This window comes from Electrona antarctica (assembly GCF_951216825.1).
Source record: "Electrona antarctica genome assembly, chromosome: 16".
Taxonomy (NCBI): domain Eukaryota; kingdom Metazoa; phylum Chordata; class Actinopteri; order Myctophiformes; family Myctophidae; genus Electrona; species Electrona antarctica.
Genome location: NC_136797.1, coordinates 5,309,088 through 5,333,514, shown reverse-complemented (window position 1 = coordinate 5,333,514; position 24,427 = coordinate 5,309,088). Strand labels below are relative to the sequence as shown.

The window sequence follows — 24,427 nt, the reverse complement described above, 5'->3', positions numbered from 1 at the left end:
TGTCCTTCATCATGTCAGTCCATCACATCATAGTCTTGTCCTTCATCATGTCAGTCCATCACATCATAGTCTTGCAGCCATTCCGGAAATTAGAACATTGGATGTTTTTCCCCTTTTTCGGCTCACACATAATCATTGGTTTATGCTTTGGGTTTATGCTCAGTGTTTTGCACCGTGTCAGACGAGTTTTAGGTGAAGGTTATGATTATAAAACTCCGGTTAATATATGATGATTGTTTTTATACCGCTTCCCCCCCCCCCCCCCCCCCAGACGCGACACAGAGCCCACATACTACATTTAAAAAAATACATATAAAAAAAACAACAGGTGTTAATAGGATATTAAGGTTTTTTGCAGATGGGACTTTGTAAATGTTTTTACTAGTATAACTTAAAGGTCTACAAAAACAAGGCAAAAGTGCTGCTGCGGATCGTGTCAAATCAACAAGTCAGAGAGAGAAAGGGGGGAGGGGGGGGGTAAGGGGGGGGGGGGGAGAGGAATGTTGTACTCGGATAATTTCAGGGGTTTTAATTTTTCATGCAGTTACAAAATGTTCCTCATCTGTGTTTGTCGATGCATTTCCAGAGCTGTGACATGCGTGTGTGTGACTTAAAAAAAAAAAAAAAAAAAAAAAAACAGTATAGGAAAAAGGGGGTGGGGTTTGACTATAGGGCTGTGTTTGTGATATTCCATTGTAGCCTTTATCCAATTAGGGGGCAGGGATGAGGGGAGGAGAGATTATTGTCTTATAGAGAAATCGTTGTCACCTTTTTAAGGTGTCTTTTATTTTTGTAAACCAAACTGGTTTTTATTGTTTTTCATTGTAATTACTTGGTTGCACCTTTTCTTTTTCTTTTTTTTCTTCTTTTTTTTGCCCAATGTGTTACTTAATGGTCGTTCTTTGTGCCAAATAACCTGTTGCTGAGTGGAAGGCCATCACCCCCCCCCCCCCCCCTCCTATTAAATCAATTTAGACCTGGGAACGATTCTACAAAATGTCTTCTAAGTCCTGACAGTTTTCTAAAAAAGCTATGTTTCTATGTCAGTGGTTCTTCGATTTTTCAAAAATAGCAGACCTACAAGCTCGTAGCGCGCCACTCAGTGGCGCGCTATGAGCTTGTAGATCTGCTATTTTTCAATAGCTAAAGCATAGCATAATGCTAACACCAAAAGGGGTTCCCGCCCAAAATGGGTTAATCCATTTAGGCCTGGGAACGATTCTACAAAATGTCTTCTATGTCCTGACAGTTTTCTGAAAACGCCATGTTTCTATGTCAGTGGTTCTCAAACTATTTCATGTCAAGGACCCCCAAGTATATATGTAATCGGCCGCCGACCCCCATCTGAAAATATGTTGTTCCAGGACATACTTGGGAGCATATCAACATTTTTACGACATCGATTTTTAAAACATTGTAGAAGTTTTGTTTTATTGCTTTTCTACCCGAACCCCAACCTGAACCTTATCATAAACCTAACTTTAAAAATCTTTTTTAAATTATTATTTTTTTAATCTTGTGGGGACCAGGAAAAAGTCTTATTTTACCTCACGAGTACAGTATACCTTAGTACAAGTACACTCACTTAGTACACACACAGTTGTATTACTATGTACTTGTAAGGACCTCAGTGTTGTAGAACGGACCTTTTAATGGATTCCATTCGCTTGTTTTATCGTGAGTGCCATTTTTGAGTGCCAGATCTTCAAATGGAGGGGTCCGCGGGGCTAATGAGTGTCATTTTGGGGGGTCCTTGACATGGAAAAAGTTTGTGAACCACTGAGTAGAGTCATGTCCTCTGAAGGATACCAAACTGACCAAATGGAGCAGGAGCTTGAGGCTGTTTGTCGGGTGTGTATCGCTGTGTTTTCCACCAACTGGCAACATTGGATGTTTTTTTTGTTGTTTTTTTTTTTTTAAGAAAAAAACAACACAAGCCAGCTAGCTCATATTGCTCCTGACGGGTTTCTGTCACATCGTCTCTCTCGGTGTGTAAATGTGGTGAGTGCGTGCAACGCAACGCAACACAACGCACGGCGCGCGACGCAACGCACGGCGCGCGACGCAACGCACGGCGCGCAACGCAATGCGTTTCATTCAGTGAAAGATGTTTTTGTTTTTTTTGTCATTACACAAATTCTTGACTCACATAATATGCTCGACAAGACAACGAAAGGATGGCATATAGGAAGAAAAAGAAAATGACAAAAAAAAAACTCAATTTTAAAGTATATATAAATATATGTGTATATGAAAAATGGACAAAAATGCTCTAGGTTTATTTAAAAAAAATTAAATGTAGAAAACAAAAAATGTTTGTTTGCGGGGAAGACTCAAGTTTTTTTTTTTTTTTTTTTGATGTGAGTATAATTGTTTGTGGTGAAGACTTAAAGGCTCGGATCTTGCACATAAAGAGTTTAGATATTGTACCTGCAAGTAACAGATGATTATTATTTTTTAAATACCAAGAAGACTCCTGCGCTTTTCATATTTATTGTGTTTCTTTTTCGGGGACGTGCCCCTCCTTTCCCCCGTCGACAAACACCCCTCCCGAGATCTTCGCTGTAGAAATACCCTTGGTTTACACACACCCATCGGAAAAAAAACAACGGTCTGTTTTTTTTCATAATGCCATAAAAACACGAAATACTACTGGCTTTTGGGTTATTATCACCATTAAGGTCATGATGATACTGATATATTATTGATAATATTATTCGATGATGATTATTGTTATTCAATTTATTTTTATTTCAATGACTTTTTTTTGGTTTTGTTTTCAAGACAGGTAGGAACTTTACGTGTTGGACTGGTTGTAACAAAACGGTTCAGAAATAAAAAAAAATTTTTTCGTGTTATACTGTGTGCGTGTGAGTTTACATGGTTCTTTAATTTAAGAGGGCTTCTGCATGCTTGATACTATAGATAGTAAAGTAAGTATACTTACTTTTTTTATAATTTTTATCCCACGATTTTGTAACCCATTTTTCACCCCTGTGTCAATTATCTAATGTGATCCTGGGCTCTACACACCCTCCGCCAGCCTAGTCCCCATATATGGGGGACATGGGGAGAGCAAGGGAGTTTCCCTGGTTGGACGTAGCGCGTGGAAGGAACATGTTATTCCAACCAGTTCCTTTCCCCTCCATCAGGCGCCCCGGCTGGTGTAAGTATACTTACTATAGTATAGTGTAAAGAAAGTCAAGTATACTAACTAGACTACCAAGTAGTACAGTCAACGGCGACATCTGCTGACCAAAAGGCCACTACCTTACATCTAGATTCAAGAATAAATCAATAAGTTAGTAATAATATATTTTTAACAGATTTTGAGCAGGCACGATAGTATAAATACATAATGTAAATACATAATGTATATAATTATTATTATTTTATTTTTTTAAATGATGGGGGGGGGGGAGAGAGGAACAGAAACGGAGAGAGAGATAGTGTTGCAGTGTTGCCTGCTAATTACAGAGAGAGAGAGATAGTGTTGCAGTGTTGCCTGCTAATTACAGAGAGAGAGATGTCTGCTAAATGCTAATTCCCCCACACAGTAACTCTGTCATTTCTCGACCGTTTCGGACGCGGGGCGGCTCGCCGGAACCGGGCTGGAAAAGGGCAGCGGTGGCCGAACGGTTTGCGGAGCGGTCTTGATACCGGAAGGTCGCCAGTTCGAATCCCCGGACCGGCACGTTAAAATTACCACCGCTGAAGTGCCCTTGAGCAAGGCATTGAACCCCAACCATGAAATGTTCTATGAGCAGGGCGTGGCTGTAAACAAGCATCTCGAGCTTAGTCCACTTACCCTGGGTAAACACAGAACTTTACTTTGCTTTGCTTTGGCTGGCAACCTGGGCGCGTTCCTGTGGGTCTGGAAGTTCCGGGGACCCCCACACGGAGTTGCACCACTCAGTTCACACAGGTGTGATTTTTATAGAGCTACCAGCAGACAGTCGGGGGCATAGACATATACAAAGGCTAGATGGCTCAAGGCGGAGTCTCTGACATAGTTCACCCGGCGGCCATCTTGCTGAGGGGCTACAGTACACTATGGCAGCTCAAACAAAAATAGTCATAACTCCCTCAAACCTTGACGGATTTACAAACGGGTTGGTTTTTTACAAATGTTGTCAATGTGTTATTTATTCAGGACGCTGTTAATTATCTGCTTAATTTAGTTTTTTATATGAACATCGTATAAAAGCATGCGAATATGCGGACGTCTCTGACGTTTATAACAAACTGTACAAATAATATAGTATTCTAGCTGATCTTGAGGCCTGCAAAATCAAACAAACAAAACAAAAAAAAGTTTTTTTTTCTTTTCTTATGAACTAGTCAACTATAGTACCAACAAGGTCGACTAGTGGATTTACTAGTCGACTAATTTAATAGTCGACTAATTGCTTAAAGCCCTATGTTGCACATACATGGTTTTCAGCAGTGCAGTGGTCCCCAAACCTTTTAGCTTGAGACCCAACAGAGAAATGTCATGTCTCCCCCCAGCCCAGCCCAGGACCCAAACAAGTGAAAATAGCAGATCTACAAGCTCACAGTGAGCTAAAGTAGATCTGCTTTTTTCCCCCACACTTCTTAAAAGTTTAATTTATAGAGTACATTTTATTTATGAAATTATTTTTAAAAAAAGTTAGAATTAGTTTTTAATGTATGGTCTTTCTTTATTTCTTTCTCTCTCTCTCTCTCTCTCTCTCTCTTGAAATACATGTTTTTTGTTAAGAAAAGAAAAGGGGAACATTTAACTCGTGGGCCACAAAAACAGTTTTTGGGGAAACAGTGGGTGTAGTTGTAGTGCACAGTATCCTGCTCTAGGTGTCAGTAGAGAGCCTGTTTTCCTCACCCTGTGCCAAGCTCCTGCTAGTATAGTAGGACAAGCTGTTACAGACAGTGGAACCAAATGGACCTGTCCGTAGTAAGGGTCCATTTGGTTCTCCGTTTGGCCCTAAAGAGTTACAGACCTGTAACAGTACGTTTTAACAGCGGGCGACAGACAGACGAATGTTCCGGAAAAATGGGTGTAGGAACGTTGGGCCGAAAAGGAGAAAATAATTAATCTTTTGATGAAAATAATTCATATTTTGGGCGACGTCGTCCGGCCGATAGTGGACGATAGCCAATGAAATTAAAGTGTCGCTCGCCGTTGTTCTCCAGCTGTTAAAACGCATTGTCAGGATCCATTTCAAACCCCCTTAAGGAACCCCAGAGGGTCCTCCTTAAGGAACCCCAGAGGGTCCTCCTTTAGGAACCCCAGAGGGTCCTCCTTAAGGAACCCCAGAGGGTCCTCCTTAAGGAACACCAGAGGGTCCTCCTTAAGGAACCCCAGAGGGTCCTCCTTAAGGAACCCCAGAGGGTCCTCCTTTAGGAACCCCAGAGGGTCCTCCTTAAGGAACCCCAGAGGGTCCTCCTTAAGGAACCCCAGAAGGTCCTCCTTAAGGAACCCCAGAGGGTCCTCCTTAAGGAACCCCAGAGGGTCCTCCTTAAGGAACCCCAGAGGGTCCTCCTTTAGGAACCCCAGAGGGTCCTCCTTAAGGAACCCCAGAGGGTCCTCCTTAAGGAACCCCAGAAGGTCCTCCTTAAGGAACCCCAGAGGGTCCTCCTTAAGGAACCCCAGAGGGTCCTCCTTTGAGATCTAGTCTATCTCTGGTCTAGTAGTTCAACCTCTAATCTGTTCAGTGATTGCTGTCAGATTTAGATGTGCCAATGTGCAAGCTTTGACCGTACTGTCTGTTTGCACACACCTACACACCTTCAATCCAACAACACCCATCATGTGATCCCAACGACTGATTATTAAGCCGGTCGTGTTTTGACAAACTTCACAGTGTCCTCTCTTCTTTTTTCTGCCAGTGGATTTGATTTGATCTGGTTGTGATCCACAGCAAAACCTGCTGACCATGGAGCAGATCGTGTCGGTGGAGGAGACGCAGATTAAAGACAAGAAGTGCATCCTGCTTCACAGTGAAGCAGTTTGTGTTGCAGTGTGAGGTACGTACCATCAAGGGAGGTGAAGCAGTTTGTGTTGCAGTGAGGTACGTACCATCAAAGGAGGTGAAGCAGTTTGTGTTGCAGTGTGAGGTACGTACCATCAAACGAGGTGAAGCAGTTTGTGTTTCAGTGTGAGGTACGTACCATCAAAGGAGGTGAAGCAGTTTGTGTTGCAGTGAGGTACGTACCATCAAAGGTGAAGCAGTTTGTGTTGCAGTGTAAGGTAGTACCATCAAGGGAGGTGAAGCAGTTTGTGTTGCAGTGTGAGGTACGTACCATCAAAGGAGGTGAAGCAGTTTGTGTTGCAGTGTGAGGTACGTACCATCAAAGGAGGTGAAGCAGTTTGTGTTGCAGTGTGAGGTACGTAGCAACAAAGGAGGTGAAGCAGATTGTGTTGCAGTGTGAGGTACGTACCATCAAGGGAGGTGAAGCAGTTTGTGTTGCAGTGTGAGGTACGTACCATCAAAGGAGGTGAAGCAGTTTGTGTTGCAGTGTGAGGTACGTACCATCAAAGGAGGTGAAGCAGTTTGTGTTGCAGTGTGAGGTACGTACCATCAAGGGAGGTGAAGCAGTTTGTGTTGCAGTGTGAGGTACGTACCATCAAAGGAGGTGAAGCAGTTTGTGTTGCAGTGTGAGGTACGTACCATCAAGGGAGGTGAAGCAGTTTGTGTTGCAGTGTGAGGTACGTACCATCAAGGGAGGTGAAGCAGTTTGTGTTGCAGTGTGAGGTACGTACCATCAAAGGTGAAGCAGTTTGTGTTGCAGTGTGAGGTACGTACCATCAAAGGTGAAGCAGTTTGTGTTGCAGTGAGGTACGTACCATCAAAGGTGAAGCAGTTTGTGTTGCAGTGTGAGGTACGTACCATCAAAGGAGGTGAAGCAGTTTGTGTTGCAGTGAGGTACGTACCATCAAAGGTGAAGCAGTTTGTGTTGCAGTGTGAGGTACGTACCATCAAGGGAGGTGAAGCAGTTTGTGTTGCAGTGAGGTACGTACCATCAAAGGTGAAGCAGTTTGTGTTGCAGTGTGAGGTACGTACCATCAAGGGAGGTGAAGCAGTTTGTGTTGCAGTGTGAGGTACGTACCATCAAACGAGGTGAAGCAGTTTGTGTTTCAGTGTGAGGTACGTACCATCAAAGGAGGGAAGCAGTTTGTGTTGCAGTGTGAGGTACGTACCATCAAAGGTGAAGCAGTTTGTGTTGCAGTGTGAGGTACGTACCATCAAAGGAGGTGAAGCAGTTTGTGTTGCAGTGAGGTACGTACCATCAAAGGTGAGGCAGTTTGTGTTGCAGTGTGAGGTACGTACCATCAAAGGAGGTGAAGCAGTTTGTGTTGCAGTGTGAGGTACGTACCATCAAAGGTGAAGCAGTTTGTGTTGCAGTGTGAGGTACGTACCATCAAAGGTGAAGCAGTTTGTGTTGCAGTGTGAGGTACGTACCATCAAGGGAGGTGAAGCAGTTTGTGTTGCAGTGTGAGGTACGTACCATCAAAGGAGGTGAAGCAGATTGTGTTGCAGTGTGAGGTACGTACCATCAAAGGAGGTGAAGCAGTTTGTGTTGCAGTGAGGTACGTACCATCAAAGGTGAGGCAGTTTGTGTTGCAGTGTGAGGTACGTACCATCAAGGGAGGTGAAGCAGTTTGTGTTGCAGTGTGAGGTACGTACCATCAAAGGAGGTGAAGCAGTTTGTGTTGCAGTGTGAGGTACGTACCATCAAGGGAGGTGAAGCAGTTTGTGTTGCAGTGTGAGGTACGTACCATCAAAGGAGGTGAAGCAGTTTGTGTTGCAGTGTGAGGTACGTACCATCAAAGGTGAAGCAGTTTGTGTTGCAGTGTGAGGTACGTACCATCAAGGGAGGGGAAGTAGTTTGTGTTGCAGTGTGAGGTACGTACCATCAAAGGAGGTGAAGCAGTTTGTGTTGCAGTGTGAGGTACGTACCATCAAGGGAGGTGAAGCAGTTTGTGTTGCAGTGTGAGGTACGTACCATCAAGGGAGGGAAGCAGTTTGTGTTGCAGTGTGAGGTACGTACCATCAAAGGTGAAGCAGTTTGTGTTGCAGTGTGAGGTACGTACCATCAAAGGTGAAGCAGTTTGTGTTGCAGTGTGAGGTACGTACCATCAAAGGTGAAGCAGTTTGTGTTGCAGTGTGAGGTACGTACCATCAAAGGAGGTGAAGCAGTTTGTGTTGCAGTGTGAGGTACGTACCATCAAAGGAGGTGAAGCAGTTTGTGTTGCAGTGTGAGGTACGTACCATCAAGGGAGGGAAGCAGTTTGTGTTGCAGTGTGAGGTACGTACCGTCAAAGGAGGTGAAGCAGTTTGTGTTGCAGTGTGAGGTACGTACCATCAAAGGAGGTGAAGCAGTTTGTGTTGCAGTGAGGTACGTAACATCAAAGGTGAAGCAGTTTGTGTTGCAGTGTGAGGTACGTACCATCAAGGGAGGTGAAGCAGTTTGTGTTGCAGTGTGAGGTACGTACCATCAAAGGTGAAGCAGTTTGTGTTGCAGTGTGAGGTACGTACCATCAAAGGAGGTGAAGCAGTTTGTGTTGCAGTGTGAGGTACGTACCATCAAGGGAGGTGAAGCAGTTTGTGTTGCAGTGTGAGGTACGTACCATCAAAGGTGAAGCAGTTTGTGTTGCAGTGTGAGGTACGTACCATCAAAGGAGGTGAAGTAGTTTGTGTTGCAGTGTGAGGTACGTACCATCAAAGGTGAAGCAGTTTGTGTTGCAGTGTAAGGTAGTACCATCAAGGGAGGTGAAGCAGTTTGTGTTGCAGTGTGAGGTACGTACCATCAAAGGAGGTGAAGCAGTTTGTGTTGCAGTGTGAGGTACGTACCATCAAAGGAGGTGAAGCAGTTTGTGTTGCAGTGTGAGGTACGTAGCAACAAAGGAGGTGAAGCAGATTGTGTTCCAGTGTGAGGTACGTACCATCAAAGGAGGTGAAGCAGTTTGTGTTGCAGTGAGGTACGTACCATCAAAGGTGAGGCAGTTTGTGTTGCAGTGTGAGGTACGTACCATCAAAGGAGGTGAAGCAGTTTGTGTTGCAGTGTGAGGTACGTACCATCAAAGGAGGTGAAGCAGTTTGTGTTGCAGTGTGAGGTACGTACCATCAAAGGAGGTGAAGCAGTTTGTGTTGCAGTGTGAGGTACGTACCATCAAGGGAGGTGAAGCAGTTTGTGTTGCAGTGTGAGGTACGTACCATCAAAGGAGGTGAAGCAGTTTGTGTTGCAGTGTGAGGTACGTACCATCAAAGGTGAAGCAGTTTGTGTTGCAGTGTGAGGTACGTACCATCAAGGGAGGTGAAGCAGTTTGTGTTGCAGTGTGAGGTACGTACCATCAAAGGTGAAGCAGTTTGTGTTGCAGTGTGAGGTACGTACCATCAAAGGTGAAGCAGTTTGTGTTGCAGTGAGGTACGTACCATCAAAGGTGAAGCAGTTTGTGTTGCAGTGTGAGGTACGTACCATCAAGGGAGGTGAAGCAGTTTGTGTTGCAGTGTGAGGTACGTACCATCAAGGGAGGTGAAGCAGTTTGTGTTGCAGTGTGAGGTACGTACCATCAAGGGAGGTGAATCAGTTTGTGTTGCAGTGTGAGGTACGTACCATCAAAGGAGGTGAAGTAGTTTGTGTTGCAGTGTGAGGTACGTACCATCAAGGGAGGTGAAGCAGTTTGTGTTGCAGTGTGAGGTACGTACCATCAAAGGTGAAGCAGTTTGTGTTGCAGTGTGAGGTACGTACCATCAAAGGAGGTGAAGTAGTTTGTGTTGCAGTGTGAGGTACGTACCATCAAGGGAGGTGAAGCAGTTTGTGTTGCAGTGTGAGGTACGTACCATCAAGGGAGGGAAGCAGTTTGTGTTGCAGTGTGAGGTACGTACCATCAAAGGAGGTGTGTTGCAGTGTGAGGTACATACATAGTACCAGTGTTGATTTCGGCGACTAATACTCAATACTAAAACACCCTGGACAACGCTCCACACGTCCCAGACTCTTCTCCCTTCTCTAAAACACCCTGGACAACGCTCCACACGTCCCAGACTCTTCTCCCTTCTCTAAAACACCCTGGACAACGCTCCACACGTCCCAGACTCTTCTCCCTTCTCTAAAACACCCTGGACAACGCTCCACACGTCCCAGACTCTTCTCCCTTCTCTAAAACACCCTGGACAACGCTCCACACGTCCCAGACTCTTCTCCCTTCTCTAAAACACCCTGGACAACGCTCCACACATCCCAGACTCTTCTCCCTTCTCTAAAACACCCTGGACAACGCTAACGCTCCACACGTCCCAGACTCTTCTCCCTTCTCTAAAACACCCTGGACAACGCTCCACACGTCCCAGACTCTTCTCCCTTCTCTAAAACACCCTGGACAACGCTCCACACGTCCCAGACTCTTCTCCCTTCTCTAAAACACCCTGAACAACGCTCCACACGTCCCAGACTCTTCTCCCTTCTCTAAAACACCCTGGACAACGCTCCACACGTCCCAGACTCTTCTCCCTTCTCTAAAACACCCTGGACAACGCTCCACACGTCCCAGACTATTCTCCCTTCTCTAAAACACCCTGGACAACGCTCCACACGTCCCAGACTCTTCTCCCTTCTCTAAAACACCCTGGACAACGCTCCACACGTCCCAGACTCTTCTCCCTTCTCTAAAACACCCTGGACAACGCTCCACACGTCCTAGACTCTTCTCCCTTCTAGCTGGACTCACTTCTAATCTTAAACTGTAATCTGAAGACTCACCTCTTCAGACTCCACCTTAGTTCGTAGCACTTGACCTGGTCTTGATAGCCATGCATGCAATCTTTGCGAAGGTTAAAATGTTACGTAATTTGCCATATTAGGAAGATCAACAGTAATTGGCTTCCATTGACTGAGTCAACTCATCGGCTTCGTGGATTTGTCACACTTTGCATAACGTCTGTGCCACTGAACCAATAAACTGTGCGTGATAAAGGAAGCGCACACACACAAACACACGCGGCTGGAGCTCAGTACTTTGAAAGAGTGACACTCGAACCATTCAGCCGTATCTCACTGTGTATGAAATGTTCTGCTGGGCTGTGCGTCTTGATGGGACTCCAACAGGATGGCATTACGCTGCGGTTGCAGTGGACCACAAGATGTACGCTGTGGGAGGACACCTCATTGGCATACATAATCCGGTTCTGATTAACCTGTACGTCTTCAACACAGTGAGCTTACGCTGGAAGAAGTTGCCTCATCACCCGGAGACTCCCTCCATGCGCCACGGACACACAGCTGTTCTGGTACAAAACACCATCTACATGTTTGGAGGATATCCTTACTGCAACGTGCTTTATGCATTCGACGTGGACACCCACGAATGGTTCAGGCCAGAGGTGTCGGGGACCGTGCCAGAGGGGTTGTTCCGCCACTCAGCCTGTGTCTTGGACAAGGACATGTATATCTATTCAGAAAAAGGCATGCACATGTTGGACACCACCACAATGGTCTGGTCTTCTTTGAATACTATGGAAAGATCGTTTGACAATCACTCTGCTACCATGTTCGGGACAAAGATGTTTGTATTTGGGGGAATAGGCGGATGGCATACAGACGACGTCAGAGTGTATGATACAGAGACCAACCTATGGCTGAGACCGCCTTCTGAAAAGCAGATTCCAAATCGACTCCACATCAGACGAACACATTCAGCCTTTGCCTACAATGGGGAGCTGTACGTAGTTGGTGGCCTCCAGAATAGCTTCTTCAATGATGTGTGGAAATTCAACGCCTGGACCTACTGCTGGAAGACGGTCAAGGTCATGGGGAACGGCCCCTCTCTGAAGTATAAATCCATGTGCAGGTGCAGGGTGGGAGATCGTATCATCCTCTTTGGAGGGAATATATGTCCTGGACCTAAAGCCCGTGATGAGCTGTACATCTTGGACTCAAATCCTAGTCTGAAGACCTTATGCAAGCTGGCAGTTGTCCAGTATGGTCTGGATCAGTCTGAACTCCCACACGACGTAATGTGGGAACTGAGAGCCATGACTGCCAACAGTCAGCCTGCACAAAAGGCTGACTGGCTGGTCAGCCTTTCAGCCTTTTCAATTCTGAATGAATGAATGTGTGTCAGAAACACTGCTGTAGCTCCTCACTGCCTGCACCAATCACTCCCACTTTTCACACAGTGAAATATCTCACAACGGGTAAGGGCTAGTATTTAAAATGCTGAAGAGCACCGAGTCGGTAACGATGGAAGTTGGAGATCCACCCCCACCCGGCTATGCAATACCTGTTGTAACCCGTGTCAGAGTACCCTGTCTCTGTCCCTTTTAATGCCCATATATGAAGATGTCTGTATCAGTCTCTCTGCGTCCCTTTATTCCTATATATGGAGTTATGTGTCAAGCGTGCGAAAATATGAAGAGTTGTGATGTCAGAAGAGGCCAGGTCTATGCCCATATGTGGAGTTCTTTGTCAGGCATGCCCAAATATGGAGTCTATGCAGATGTCAGAACAGGACAGCTCCATATATGGAGCCTGTGCAGGGCCCCTGTCCAGAGCCCAGGAAGAGTGGCGGTTCTGGACAAAAGTGGGTCCGACCGACTCGGTACCGGGCAAAGCCCGGTGCCGAGTCGGTGGAACACGTGTGTCGGTGGGGCGAACGGTTCTCGAGTTACGTGGATTACAGACGTACAGACACAGAGACATGGTGCATTTATAGGTGACCAGGAAGGGGATATCAAAAGCAGACATGAGGATTTGAACCCATGCATCCCCCGAGCAAATCCAACCCTGACCAAGTCTTTATGAGGAGCTTATACAGTAAGGATCTTTTTTTTTAAATATTTTTTATCCCACGATTTTGTAACCCATTTTTCACCCCTGTGTCAATTATCTAATGTGATCCTGGGCTCTACACACCCTCCGCCAACCTGGGGAGAGCAACGGACTTGAACTCATTACACCTGACAGGGGGGAGTTTCCCTGGTTGGACGTAGCGTGTGGTAGGAACACGTTATTCCAACCAGTTCCTTTCCCCTCCATCAGGCGCCCCGGCTGGCCAGGGGGAGGCAGTTTAGAGACCAGGATTACTGCATGTTTTTTGTGAGGGTACCTACCCTAGGGGACACTGGGAGAACATGCAAACTCCACACAGAAAGGCCCTTTCGCCAACCCCGCCTCGGGTATGGGCACTGATGACGCGGAGGAGGAAACGCGCCACCAGCACCCACAGCGCCCGAGCGGGAATCGAACCCAGGACCTTCTAGCTGTGAGGCGACAGCACTACCAACTGTGCCACCGTGCCCCCTCACAGTAAGGATCTTTGTCATGACATGCTATATACAGGTAGACTGCACATTGTTCTCTTTTAACCAAGCCCCCAGAAGGGCTGGCTAACGTTGAAGCTGCCACTACCTACTGGCCAAAAGTGGAACTGCAGCACGTTCATGGAGGAGGACGGACGTTCAGTGAAGTCATATTTGACGTCAAATTTGAGATCCGCTCTCAACTTCCACTCGCTCCAGCCATTGAGTTATAATGCTGCTTGAAATGAATAGCAGGGGACGGGGCTGTCATTCTCAGTCCTCACTCTATCCTTTATATTCTTTTAACCATTCGTTTTAGATTTTAGCTATAGCAGCATATGTTTTTCAGAAAACTCTATAGGATTTAGAACATCCATCCATCCATCTTCAACCGCTTATCCATAGTCGGGTCGCTGGGGCAACAGCTCCACCAGAGAGCTCCAGACTTCCCTCTCCAGAGCAACATTAGTGACTTCCTCCTGGGGGATCCCGATACGTTCCAAGGCCAGTGAGTCGATGTAATCCCTCCATCTGCGCCTTGGTCTGCCCTGGGGTCTCCTCCCAGTGGGACGTGCATCGAGGACCTCCCTAAGGGGACGCCCGAGAGGCATCCTAACCAGATGCCCACCTAAGCTGGCTCCTTTCCAGGCGAAGGAGCAGCGGCTCTACTCTGAGTCTCTCCCGTGTGACTGAACTTCTCTCTAAGGGAGATTCCAGCCATCCGTCGGAGAAAACTAATTTCGGCCGCTTGTATTCGCAACCTTATTCTTTCGGTCATGACCCACACTTCATGACCATAGGTGAGAGTAGGAACGAAGATTGCTCGGTAGACAGAGAGCTTTGCCTTCTGGCTCAACTCTCTTTTCGTCACAACAGTGCGGTACAGAGACTGCAATACCGCCCCTGCCGCTCCGATTCTCCGGCTGATCTCCTTCTCCGTCCTCCCACTCGTGAACAAGACCCTGAGATACTTAAATTCCTTCACCTGGGGTATTGCCTCATTCCCTACCTGGACTGCACAATCCACCGGTTTCCTGCTGAGAACCATGGCCTCAGATTTGGAGTCGCTGACCCCCTCCGACCCGCCCCACCGGGTCCCTTCTCCATACCTCCCTACATAGCTCCAAAACTCATTTATTTGAGTGGTGCAAACCACTCCAACAACTGGCTTTGTACCCGTGTTTGTTCGTACCAAAAAAACGAGCATGGTTGCTATGGTTAGTGTGTGACGTCACTGACATAGCTGATCAGACTATATAAGACCTTGCACCACTCAGTTCAAACGGGTGTGATTTTTCATGAACCGTCATCTAATGGTGCGTGCAATGATAGTCAACGCACCAGCGCGTTTGTGTTACAGACTATGCTCTGGGTAAAGACTGCATCATGTGTGTTGTGTTACAGACTATGCTCTGGGTAAAGACTGCATCATGTGTGTTGTGTTACAGACTATGCTCTGGGTAAAGACTGCATCATGTGTGTTGTGTGTTACAGACTATGCTCTGGGTAAAGACTGCATCATGTGTGTTGTGTGTTGCAGACTATGCTCTGGGTAAAGACTGCATCATGTGTGTTGTGTGTTGCAGACTATGCTCTGGGTAAAGACGGCATCATGTGTGTTGTGTTGCAGACTATGCTCTGGGTAAAGACTGCATCATGTGTGTTGTGTGTTGCAGACTATGCTCTGGGTAAAGACTGCATCATGTGTGTTGTGTTACAGACTATGCTCTGGGTAAAGACTGCATCATGTGTGTTGTGTGTTGCAGACTATGCTCTGGGTAAAGACTGCATCATGTGTGTTGTGTTACAGACTATGCTCTGGGTAAAGACTGCATCATGTGTGTTGTGTTACAGACTATGCTCTGGGTAAAGACTGCATCATGTGTGTTGTGTGTTGCAGACTATGCTCTGGGTAAAGACTGCATCATGTGTGTTGTGTGTTGCAGACTATGCTCTGGGTAAAGACTGCATCATGTGTGTTGTGTGTTACAGACTATGCTCTGGGTAAAGACTGCATCATGTGTGTTGTGTGTTGCAGACTATGCTCTGGGTAAAGACTGAATCATGTGTGTTGTGTGTTACAGACTATGCTCTGGGTAAAGACTGCATCATGTGTGTTGTGTTACAGACTATGCTCTGGGTAAAGACTGAATCATGTGTGTTGTGTGTTACAGACTATGCTCTGGGTAAAGACTGCATCATGTGTGTTGTGTTACAGACTATGCTCTGGGTAAAGACTGAATCATGTGTGTTGTGTGTTACAGACTATGCTCTGGGTAAAGACTGAATCATGTGTGTTGTGTGTTGCAGACTATGCTCTGGGTAAAGACTGCATCATGCACGGCTACATGCTGAAGCTGGGAAACCCCTTCCTCACCCAGTGGCAGCGACGCTACTTCTACCTGTTTCCCAACCGAGTGGAGTGGAGGGGGGAGGGGGAGTCACGGGTGAGACACGCACGCACGCACGCACGCGCGCGCACACACACACACACACACACACACACACACACACACACACACACACACACACACACACACACACACACACTGTGTACATTGGTGACAATAATATAGTATTCTATTTCTAGCTGGTCTTGAGGCCTGCAAAAACGAGAAAAAAAAGAAAAGCAAAAAACAACTTTTCTTTGTTTTCTTATTAACTAGTCAACTAGTACCAACAAGGTCGACTAGTGGATTTACTAGTCGACTAATTTAATAGTGGACTAGTTGCTTAAAGCCCTATGTTGCACATACATGGTTTTCAGCAGTGCAGTGGTCCCCAAACCTTTTAGCTCGAGACCCAATAGAGAAATGTCATGTCTCCCCCCAGCCCAGCCCAGGACCCAAACAAGTGAAAATAGCAGATCTACAAGCTCACAGTGAGGTCCATTTGGTTCTCATTTTGGCTCTAAAGAGTTACAGACCTGTAACAGTACGTTTTAACAGCGGGCGACAGACAGACGAATGTTCCGGAAAAATGGGTGTAGGAACGTTGGGCCGAAAAGGAGAAAATAATTCATCTTTTGATGAAAATAATTCATATTTTGGGGCGACGTCGTCCGGCCGATAGTGGGCGATAGCCAAGTGTCGCTCGCCGTTGTTCTCCAGCTGTTAAAATGCATCGTCAGGTTCCATTTCAAACCCCCTTAAGGAACCCCAGAAGGTCCTCCTTAAGGAACCCCAGAGGGTCCTCCTTAAGGAACCCCAGAGGGTCCTCCTTAAGGAACCCCAGAGGGTCCTCCTTTAGGAACCCCAGAGGGTCCTCCTTAAGGAACCCCAGAGGGTCCTCCTTAAGGAACCCCAGAGGGTCCTCCTTTGAGATCTAGTCTATCTCTGGTCTAGTAGTTCAACCTCTAATCTGTTCAGTGATTGCTGTCAGATTTAGATGTGCCAATGTGCAAGCTTTGACCGTACTGTCTGTTTGCACACACCTACACACCTTCAATCCAACAACACCCATCATGTGATCCCAACGACTGATTATTAAGCCGGTCGTGTTTTGACAAACTTCACAGTGTCCTCTCTTCTTTTTTCTGCCGGTGGATTTGATTTGATCTGGTTGTGATCCACAGCAAAACCTGCTGACCATGGAACAGATGGTGTCGGTGGAGGAGACGCAGATTAAAGACAAGAAGTGCATCCTGCTTCGCATCAAAGGAGGGAAGCAGTTTGTGTTGCAGTGTGAGGTACGTACCATCAAAGGAGGTGAAGCAGTTTGTGCTGCAGTGTGAGGTACGTACCATCAAAGGAGGTGAAGCAGTTTGTGCTGCAGTGTGAGGTACGTACCATCAAGGGAGGTGAAGCAGTTTGTGTTGCAGTGTGAGGTACGTACCATCAAAGGTGAAGCAGTTTGTGTTGCAGTGTGAGGTACGTACCATCAAGGGAGGTGAAGCAGTTTGTGTTGCAGTGTGAGGTACGTACCATCAAAGGAGGTGAAGCAGTTTGTGTTGCAGTGTGAGGTACGTACCATCAAAGGAGGTGAAGCAGTTTGTGTTGCAGTGTGAGGTACGTACCATCAAAGGAGGTGAAGCAGTTTGTGTTGCAGTGTGAGGTACGTACCATCAAGGGAGGTGAAGCAGTTTGTGTTGCAGTGTGAGGTACGTACCATCAAAGGAGGTGAAGCAGTTTGTGTTGCAGTGTGAGGTACGTACCATCAAGGGAGGTGAAGCAGTTTGTGTTGCAGTGTGAGGTACGTACCATCAAAGGTGAAGCAGTTTGTGTTGCAGTGTGAGGTACGTACCATCAAGGGAGGTGAAGCAGTTTGTGTTGCAGTGTGAGGTACGTACCATCAAAGGTGAAGCAGTTTGTGCTGCAGTGTGAGGTACGTACCATCAAGGGAGGTGAAGCAGTTTGTGTTGCAGTGTGAGGTACGTACCATCAAGGGAGGTGAAGCAGTTTGTGTTGCAGTGTGAGGTACGTACCATCAAGGGAGGGAAGTAGTTTGTGTTGCAGTGTGAGGTACGTACCATCAAGGGAGGTGAAGCAGTTTGTGTTGCAGTGTGAGGTACGTACCATCAAGGGAGGTGAAGCAGTTTGTGTTGCAGTGTGAGGTACGTACCATCAAGGGAGGGAAGCAGTTTGTCTTGCAGTGTGAGGTACGTACCATCAAGGGAGGGAAGCAGTTTGTCTTGCAGTGTAAGGTAGTACCATCAAGGGAGGTGAAGCAGTTTGTGTTGCAGTGTGAGGTACGTACCATCAAGGGAGGGAAGCAGTTTGTGTTGCAGTGTGAGGTACGTACCATCAAGGGAGGGAAGCAGTTTGTGTTGCAGTGTGAGGTACGTACCATCAAGGGAGGGAAGCAGTTTGTGTTGCAGTGTGAGGTACGTACCATCAAGGGAGGGAAGCAGTTTGTGTTGCAGTGTGAGGTACGTACCATCAAGGGAGGGAAGCAGTTTGTGTTGCAGTGTGAGGTACGTACCATCAAGGGAGGTGAAGCAGTTTGTGTTGCAGTGAGGTACGTACCATCAAGGGAGGGAAGCAGTTTGTGTTGCAGTGTGAGGTACGTACCATCAAAGGTGAAGCAGTTTGTGTTGCAGTGTGAGGTAGTACCATCAAGGGAGGTGAAGCAGTTTGTGTTGCAGTGTGAGGTACGTACCATCAAGGGAGGTGAAGCAGTTTGTGTTGCAGTGTGAGGTACGTACCATCAAGGGAGGTGAAGCAGTTTGTGTTGCAGTGTGAGGTACGTACCATCAAAGGTGAAGCAGTTTGTGTTGCAGTGTGAGGTAGTACCATCAAGGGAGGGAAGCAGTTTGTGTTGCAGTGTGAGGTACGTACCATCAAGGGAGGGAAGCAGTTTGTGTTGCAGTGTGAGGTACGTACCATCAAGGGAGGTGAAGCAGTTTGTGTTGCAGTGAGGTACGTACCATCAAAGGTGAAGCAGTTTGTGTTGCAGTGTGAGGTACGTACCATCAAAGGAGGTGAAGCAGTTTGTGTTGCAGTGTGAGGTACGTACCATCAAAGGAGGTGAAGCAGTTTGTGTTGCAGTGAGGTACGTACCATCAAAGGTGAGGCAGTTTGTGTTGCAGTGTGAGGTACGTACCATCAAAGGTGAAGCAGTTTGTGTTGCAGTGTGAGGTACGTACCATCAAAGGTGAAGCAGTTTGTGTTGCAGTGAGGTACGTACCATCAAAGGTGAGGCAGTTTGTGTTGCAGTGTGAGGTACGTACCATCAAAGGTGAAGCAGTTTGTGTTGCAGTGTGAGGTACGTACCATCAAAGGTGAAGCAGTTTGTGCTGCAGTGTGAGGTACGTACCATCAAAGGAGGTGAAGCAGTTTGTGTTGCAGTGTGAGGTACGTACCATCAAGGGAGGTGAAGCAGTTTGTGTTGCAGTGTGAGGTACGTACCATCAAGGGAGGGGAAGCAGTTTGTGTTGCAGTGTGAGGTACGTACCATCAAGGGAGGGGAAGTAGTTTGTGTTGCAGTGTGAGGTACGTACCATCAAAGGAGGTGAAGCAGTTTGTGTTGCAGTGTGAGGTACGTACCATCAAGGGAGGTGAAGCAGTTTGTGTTGCAGTGTGAGGTACGTACCATCAAGGGAGGGGAAGCAGTTTGTGTTGCAGTGTGAGGTACGTACCATCAAGGGAGGTGAAGCAGTTTGTGTTGCAGTGTGAGGTACGTACCATCAAAGGTGAATCAGTTTGTGTTGCAGTGTGAGGTACGTACCATCAAGGGAGGTGAAGCAGTTTGTGTTGCAGTGTGAGGTACTCATCGGCTTCGTGGATTTGTCACACTTTGCATGACGTCTGTGCCACTGAACCAATAAACTGTGCGTGATAAAGGAAGCGCACACACACAAACACACACACACACTCTCTCTCTCTCTCTCTCTCTCGCTCTCTCTCACTCACTCACACACACACACACACACACACTCTCTCTCTCTGGTCCCGCTGAGTGCAGAGTGGACAGAGAGAGGAGACACACACTCTCACACGCACACACTTGCCTTTCAATAATTGTTAATACAAATATAAATATCGGATCGGGAAAAATCGGTATCGGCAGATCCTCGAAATCAAATGATCGGAAACGGATCGGGGGCATAAATTCGTGATCAGGACATCCCTAGTTGTATGGGAACGTCCCGCATTATAAATACTGATTTTTTGGTTCATGACGTAGCAGGATAAAGTTGTGTATGCGTCCCATGGTTGGTTTAATGTCCTTTCATTTTCACCACACATGTTTGGATAGGGGCTAAAGATTTTCGCCAAGCCCCCACCCCTAGGTAAAAAAAAAATCACACCCATGTGAAGTGAGGGGCGCTCTTCATGTATCATCATACAATTTGCATGCTCACTTTTCCGTCTTCACTTTTCTACCCTCACTTTTATCTTCAATATGTACTTTGCTCAGCCAATCAAATCATCGCTATAATGGGGCGAATGGGGTGATCAGCCAATAAATAACAAGCCAATATTTGTGTTTACACAAACCCGGAAAGCTGGGCATCAGTGTTTATTTTGGCAGCAAATTTATATTTTAGTTTTAGTCATAGTCTCTTGAATTTTTTTAATTTAGTTTTAGTCACATTTTAGTCACCCGGAGTGTTAGTCGACTAAATATCATGAGATTTTTGTTGACTAAATCTACAGTTGATTTAGTCGACTGAATGTATTTTGGCGGGCCTTGATGCCGTCGTAATAACTGTTTTTACGCTTGTAGATCTGCTATTTTCAGCATGCAACCAAGTGTAAAATGACATATACTGGATCTCTTGTCCACTAGTCCCTTCCTAAAATTTTAGTCTAGTTTTTATTTGTTGACTAAATTGTCAATATATTTAGTCTTAGTTTTAGTCATCATAGCTTAGTTTCCATTTAGTTTTCCTCTGTGAAAAAAGGTAGTCGACGTCGACGAACATTTTTCGTCTTTGTTTTAGTCAACAACATCGTCTACCAAAACAGAGAGGGTGACTGTGGCTCAAGAGGTAGAGCAGGTCGTCCAATGATCCATGGGTCGGCGGTTTGAATCCCGGCTCCTCCTGTCTACATGTCGAAGTGTCCTTGGGCAAGACACTGAACCCCAAATTGCTCCCGATGTGCTGGTTGGTACCTAGCATGGCGTCCGCCGCAATCGGTGTATGAATGTGTGTGTGAATGGGTGAATGTAATGCACAATCTATGTAAAGCACCTTGGATAAAGGCGCTATATAAATGCACCATTTATGTAAACGCCTCCAGTCACCAGTCCAGTCTATATAACTGCTGGTTATACAACAAGCTTGTAGATCTGCTATTTTCAAATAGCCGATGTGTAAGTCGGATTCTGCTAAATGCCTAAATTGTATTTGATGACAAAATAGCCTATAAGCTATGCTTATACGTGTGGCCTATTTATAGTCGCTTCTTCTGGGCTTGTTTTCATAGACCTTGGGAGGTGGCCAACTGATTGGCTCAGTTTTACAGGTTAATTGTGCAATAAGTCATTTTTGGGGGGGGTGAACTAGTCCTTTAACACTTTGGTTAGAGTGGACCAAAGCCATCTAATAGAATAGTTAGGACATTGAGGGGGCAGAAACCGAGCTCTGTTCATGCAGCCTGAACTGAGACAAGCTGGAGTTGGAAATACATTTTTTCCAACGAGGGTGGCGCAAATAAGAGCTATTTTAAGCATGTTTTAAAGTATTGTACAGTAACAACTAAAGTCTCTCTAATGTTTATGTTGTACTATTACTACAAAACAATCTAAAATAAAGGGATTTAAGATCATTAAAGCTGGGCTGTTGCCCTGAGTCCAATGCATTTCTGCCTACTTCCGGTCCAGGACTTGTCCCAGTTGGTTGTCCCCATGCTCAATAGAAGTCTATTTGGAGAGCCTCCATTGGACTGAAGCCCCATGAAGTGAACGCAGTTTGCGTAACTCTGTCTATATCTAAGGCTCTGGCATGGTTAGAGTGGACATGCAGAGTTTGGCTGGCCTCACTCAAACTCCGAGCAAGTTCACTCCCCCAACGTAAACTCTGTGCCAGTCAGACAGAGTTGTGCAAGCTGTTATCTTTCTATCCCTTTGTCTTTTGCTCTGTTTGGTGACTGGAAGCCTCTTGGGGTAGTTAGTGGTTCATCTTAGGCTGACGGCCCAAAATTATCATATTTGAACTGGGTGGGGACCCCCTAAAATGGGGGGTCCCCGGAACATCCAGAGCCCCAGGAACGCGCCCAGGGGGCCGGGCCGGTTCCCGGCGAGCCGCCCCGCGTCCGAAACGGTTGAGAAATGACAGTTACCGTGTGGGGGTCCCCAGGGGGTCCCTCTACTGTACTGTACTGTACTGTCACTGTACTGTACTGTCACGTCCAAAATCATATACAGTTAATGTGTGTGTGTGTTATGCTGCGCAACAGTGACACTTGGTGGTGAAAACCAACCAAACGCTGTTTTCGTGCTCGGACGGACGGACCCAGCCAGGCTCCTCATAGGAGTGGTTGCTCCACTCAAAAATCACACCCGTGTGAAGTGAGGGGCGCTAATATATTCGCAGCCTAACACACACACATTAACTGTATATGATTTCGGACGTGACAGTACTGTCAGTGAATAATCTCCCGATAATGACCACCTAGCCAGATATTATCCCTTACATATCACACAAGACAGAATGGTGCACTTTATTCAGTTTCTATTTAGTATAATAGATTTTATCATAATATTGATGTTTTCATTCCAGTGAAGCGCTGCCATTCTTCCTCCTGCTCATCGACCTCTCCAAAGCGTGCACGTTGGCCAAGTTCGCCCTCAGCTCCAACTCACAGGTGACCTTTGACCCCTGACCCCCGTCACACACAACACCACACACCCGATTTATATTCAGAGAGTTGTGTGCATATCTCTGTGTGCGTGTGTCATCACTGTCTCCTCAAAAACATGATTTAAAACCTGTGTGTGTGTGTGTGCGTGTGTGCGTGTGTGCGTGCGTGCGTGCGTGCGTGCGTGCGTGCGTGCGCACAGGAGGAGGTGAGGGAGAACATCTCTCAGGGAATGTCCATCCTGGGACCAACCTTCACTCTGGAGTCTGGACGCTCTGGTGGAGTGTCTGGTCATCGGTGTCGGAACCATGTCAGGTCAGTTAAACTACATTACCCAGAACACACTGCATTAGAACTACAATACCCAGAACACATTGCATGTAGGAACCATGTCAGGTCAGTTAAACTACATTACCCAGAACACATTGCATTAGAACTACAATACCCAGAACGCACTGCATGTAGGAACCATGTCAGGTCAGTTAAACTACATTACCCAGAACACACTGCATGTAGGAACCATGCCAGGTCAGTTAGAACTACATTACCCAGAACACACTGCATGTAGGAACCATGTCAGGTCAGTAGAGGATAGGTGAAGGTGATAACTAACTCACTCTAGCATGGTGGTGTTACGGTGAAATTGGTGACCTGCTGAAATATGTGACCATCGTGTTGACAATCATAATGTCAATGTTCGAATGTAAATCGTTGCGGTTTGTTCATTAGCAGAGTTTAACATTGTGGTATTCAGGCCACGTATTTAAAGACTTCCATGTAAGTTGTGTGAAGGCAACAAGATGGTCACATATTTCGGCAGATCACCAATTTCATCATAACTTGCCATGCTAGAGTGACCGAGTGTGAGTGAGCGAGTCAAAGAGATTTGGGGTATTGGAATTTGGCCTAAAACTGTATGAGCGACATGGTACACACATCCTACACACTGTATGAGTGACATGGTACACACATCCTACACACTGTATGAGTGACATGGTACACACATCCTACACACTGTATGAGTGACATGGTACACACATCCTATACACACTGTATGAGTGACATGGTACACACATCCTACACACTGTATGAGTGACATGGTACACACATCCTACACACTGTATGAGTGACATGGTACACACATCCTACAAACTGTATGAGCGACATGGTACACACATCCTACAAAATGGTCTCCTCAGTGAAAGTGGCCCAGTAGGCGCCAGGCGGCAAATCTCACAAACGTCCTATTAACATGGTTACTGGTACGATACCAGTGTGTAAACCTAATGGACCCTTGTTTGGTCTGTATGTGAAAAGGGACAGATCTATAATCAACTAGAAAAAGTGGGCACAGGTCTCCACCAGGGCAGGTCAGGCTGTGGCCTCCTGGTGGCGCTATAACAGGCCAATGTGAAAAGGGTGGGATATATTCCTCAGCCTAGTAGGAAAATCTGTGAAAGATTTCACGTCAATTGCATGCTGCGTTCATGATTTGAGGCTTTTTGTTCAAAACGGGCAAATCCTGCAAAAAGCCAATGTTAGCCAATTAGGATGGAATATGAAATATCGGATAGATCCGTCTTGAACACATGACTATAGAGATACTGTGTAACGATTTGTGGGATTTTTGGACAGAATCTGGAGGAGTAATATCAAAAAATGTGTTTTTCAAAAGTCGGCCTCCTGGTGGCACTAGGTTCATCGTTGGCATCCAGGGTGTGTGTGTGTGCAAAATTTGGCATCGACCAGGTTAACTGTGCTGGAGATTAGACGGACAGACACACACACACACACACACACACACACACGCGGACGGTGTGCAGAACATACTCTCTCCCCATGCCTTCGGCCTGGTGGAGACAATAATCATTGTCCTCCTAACAGGTGTTCCTCAGCTGGAGA

The 24,427-nt window shown here is 46.3% G+C and overlaps 1 protein-coding gene across 1 annotated transcript in view; it reads left to right on the top strand.

Moving 5' to 3' along the window:
- Positions 1-24,427, top strand: part of grk3 (G protein-coupled receptor kinase 3) — a gene marked incomplete at its 3' end in the record, with an annotated part of 147,197 nt that overhangs the window by 107,494 nt on the left and 15,276 nt on the right. Inside the window, exons 17-20 of the mRNA XM_079525320.1 lie at positions 5,901-5,979; positions 11,089-11,892; positions 15,591-15,727; positions 16,855-16,968. Of these exons, the coding sequence (XP_079381446.1) occupies positions 5,901-5,979; positions 11,089-11,892; positions 15,591-15,727; positions 16,855-16,968 (1,134 nt within the window). The remainder of the gene's footprint in view (positions 1-5,900; positions 5,980-11,088; positions 11,893-15,590; positions 15,728-16,854; positions 16,969-24,427) is intronic.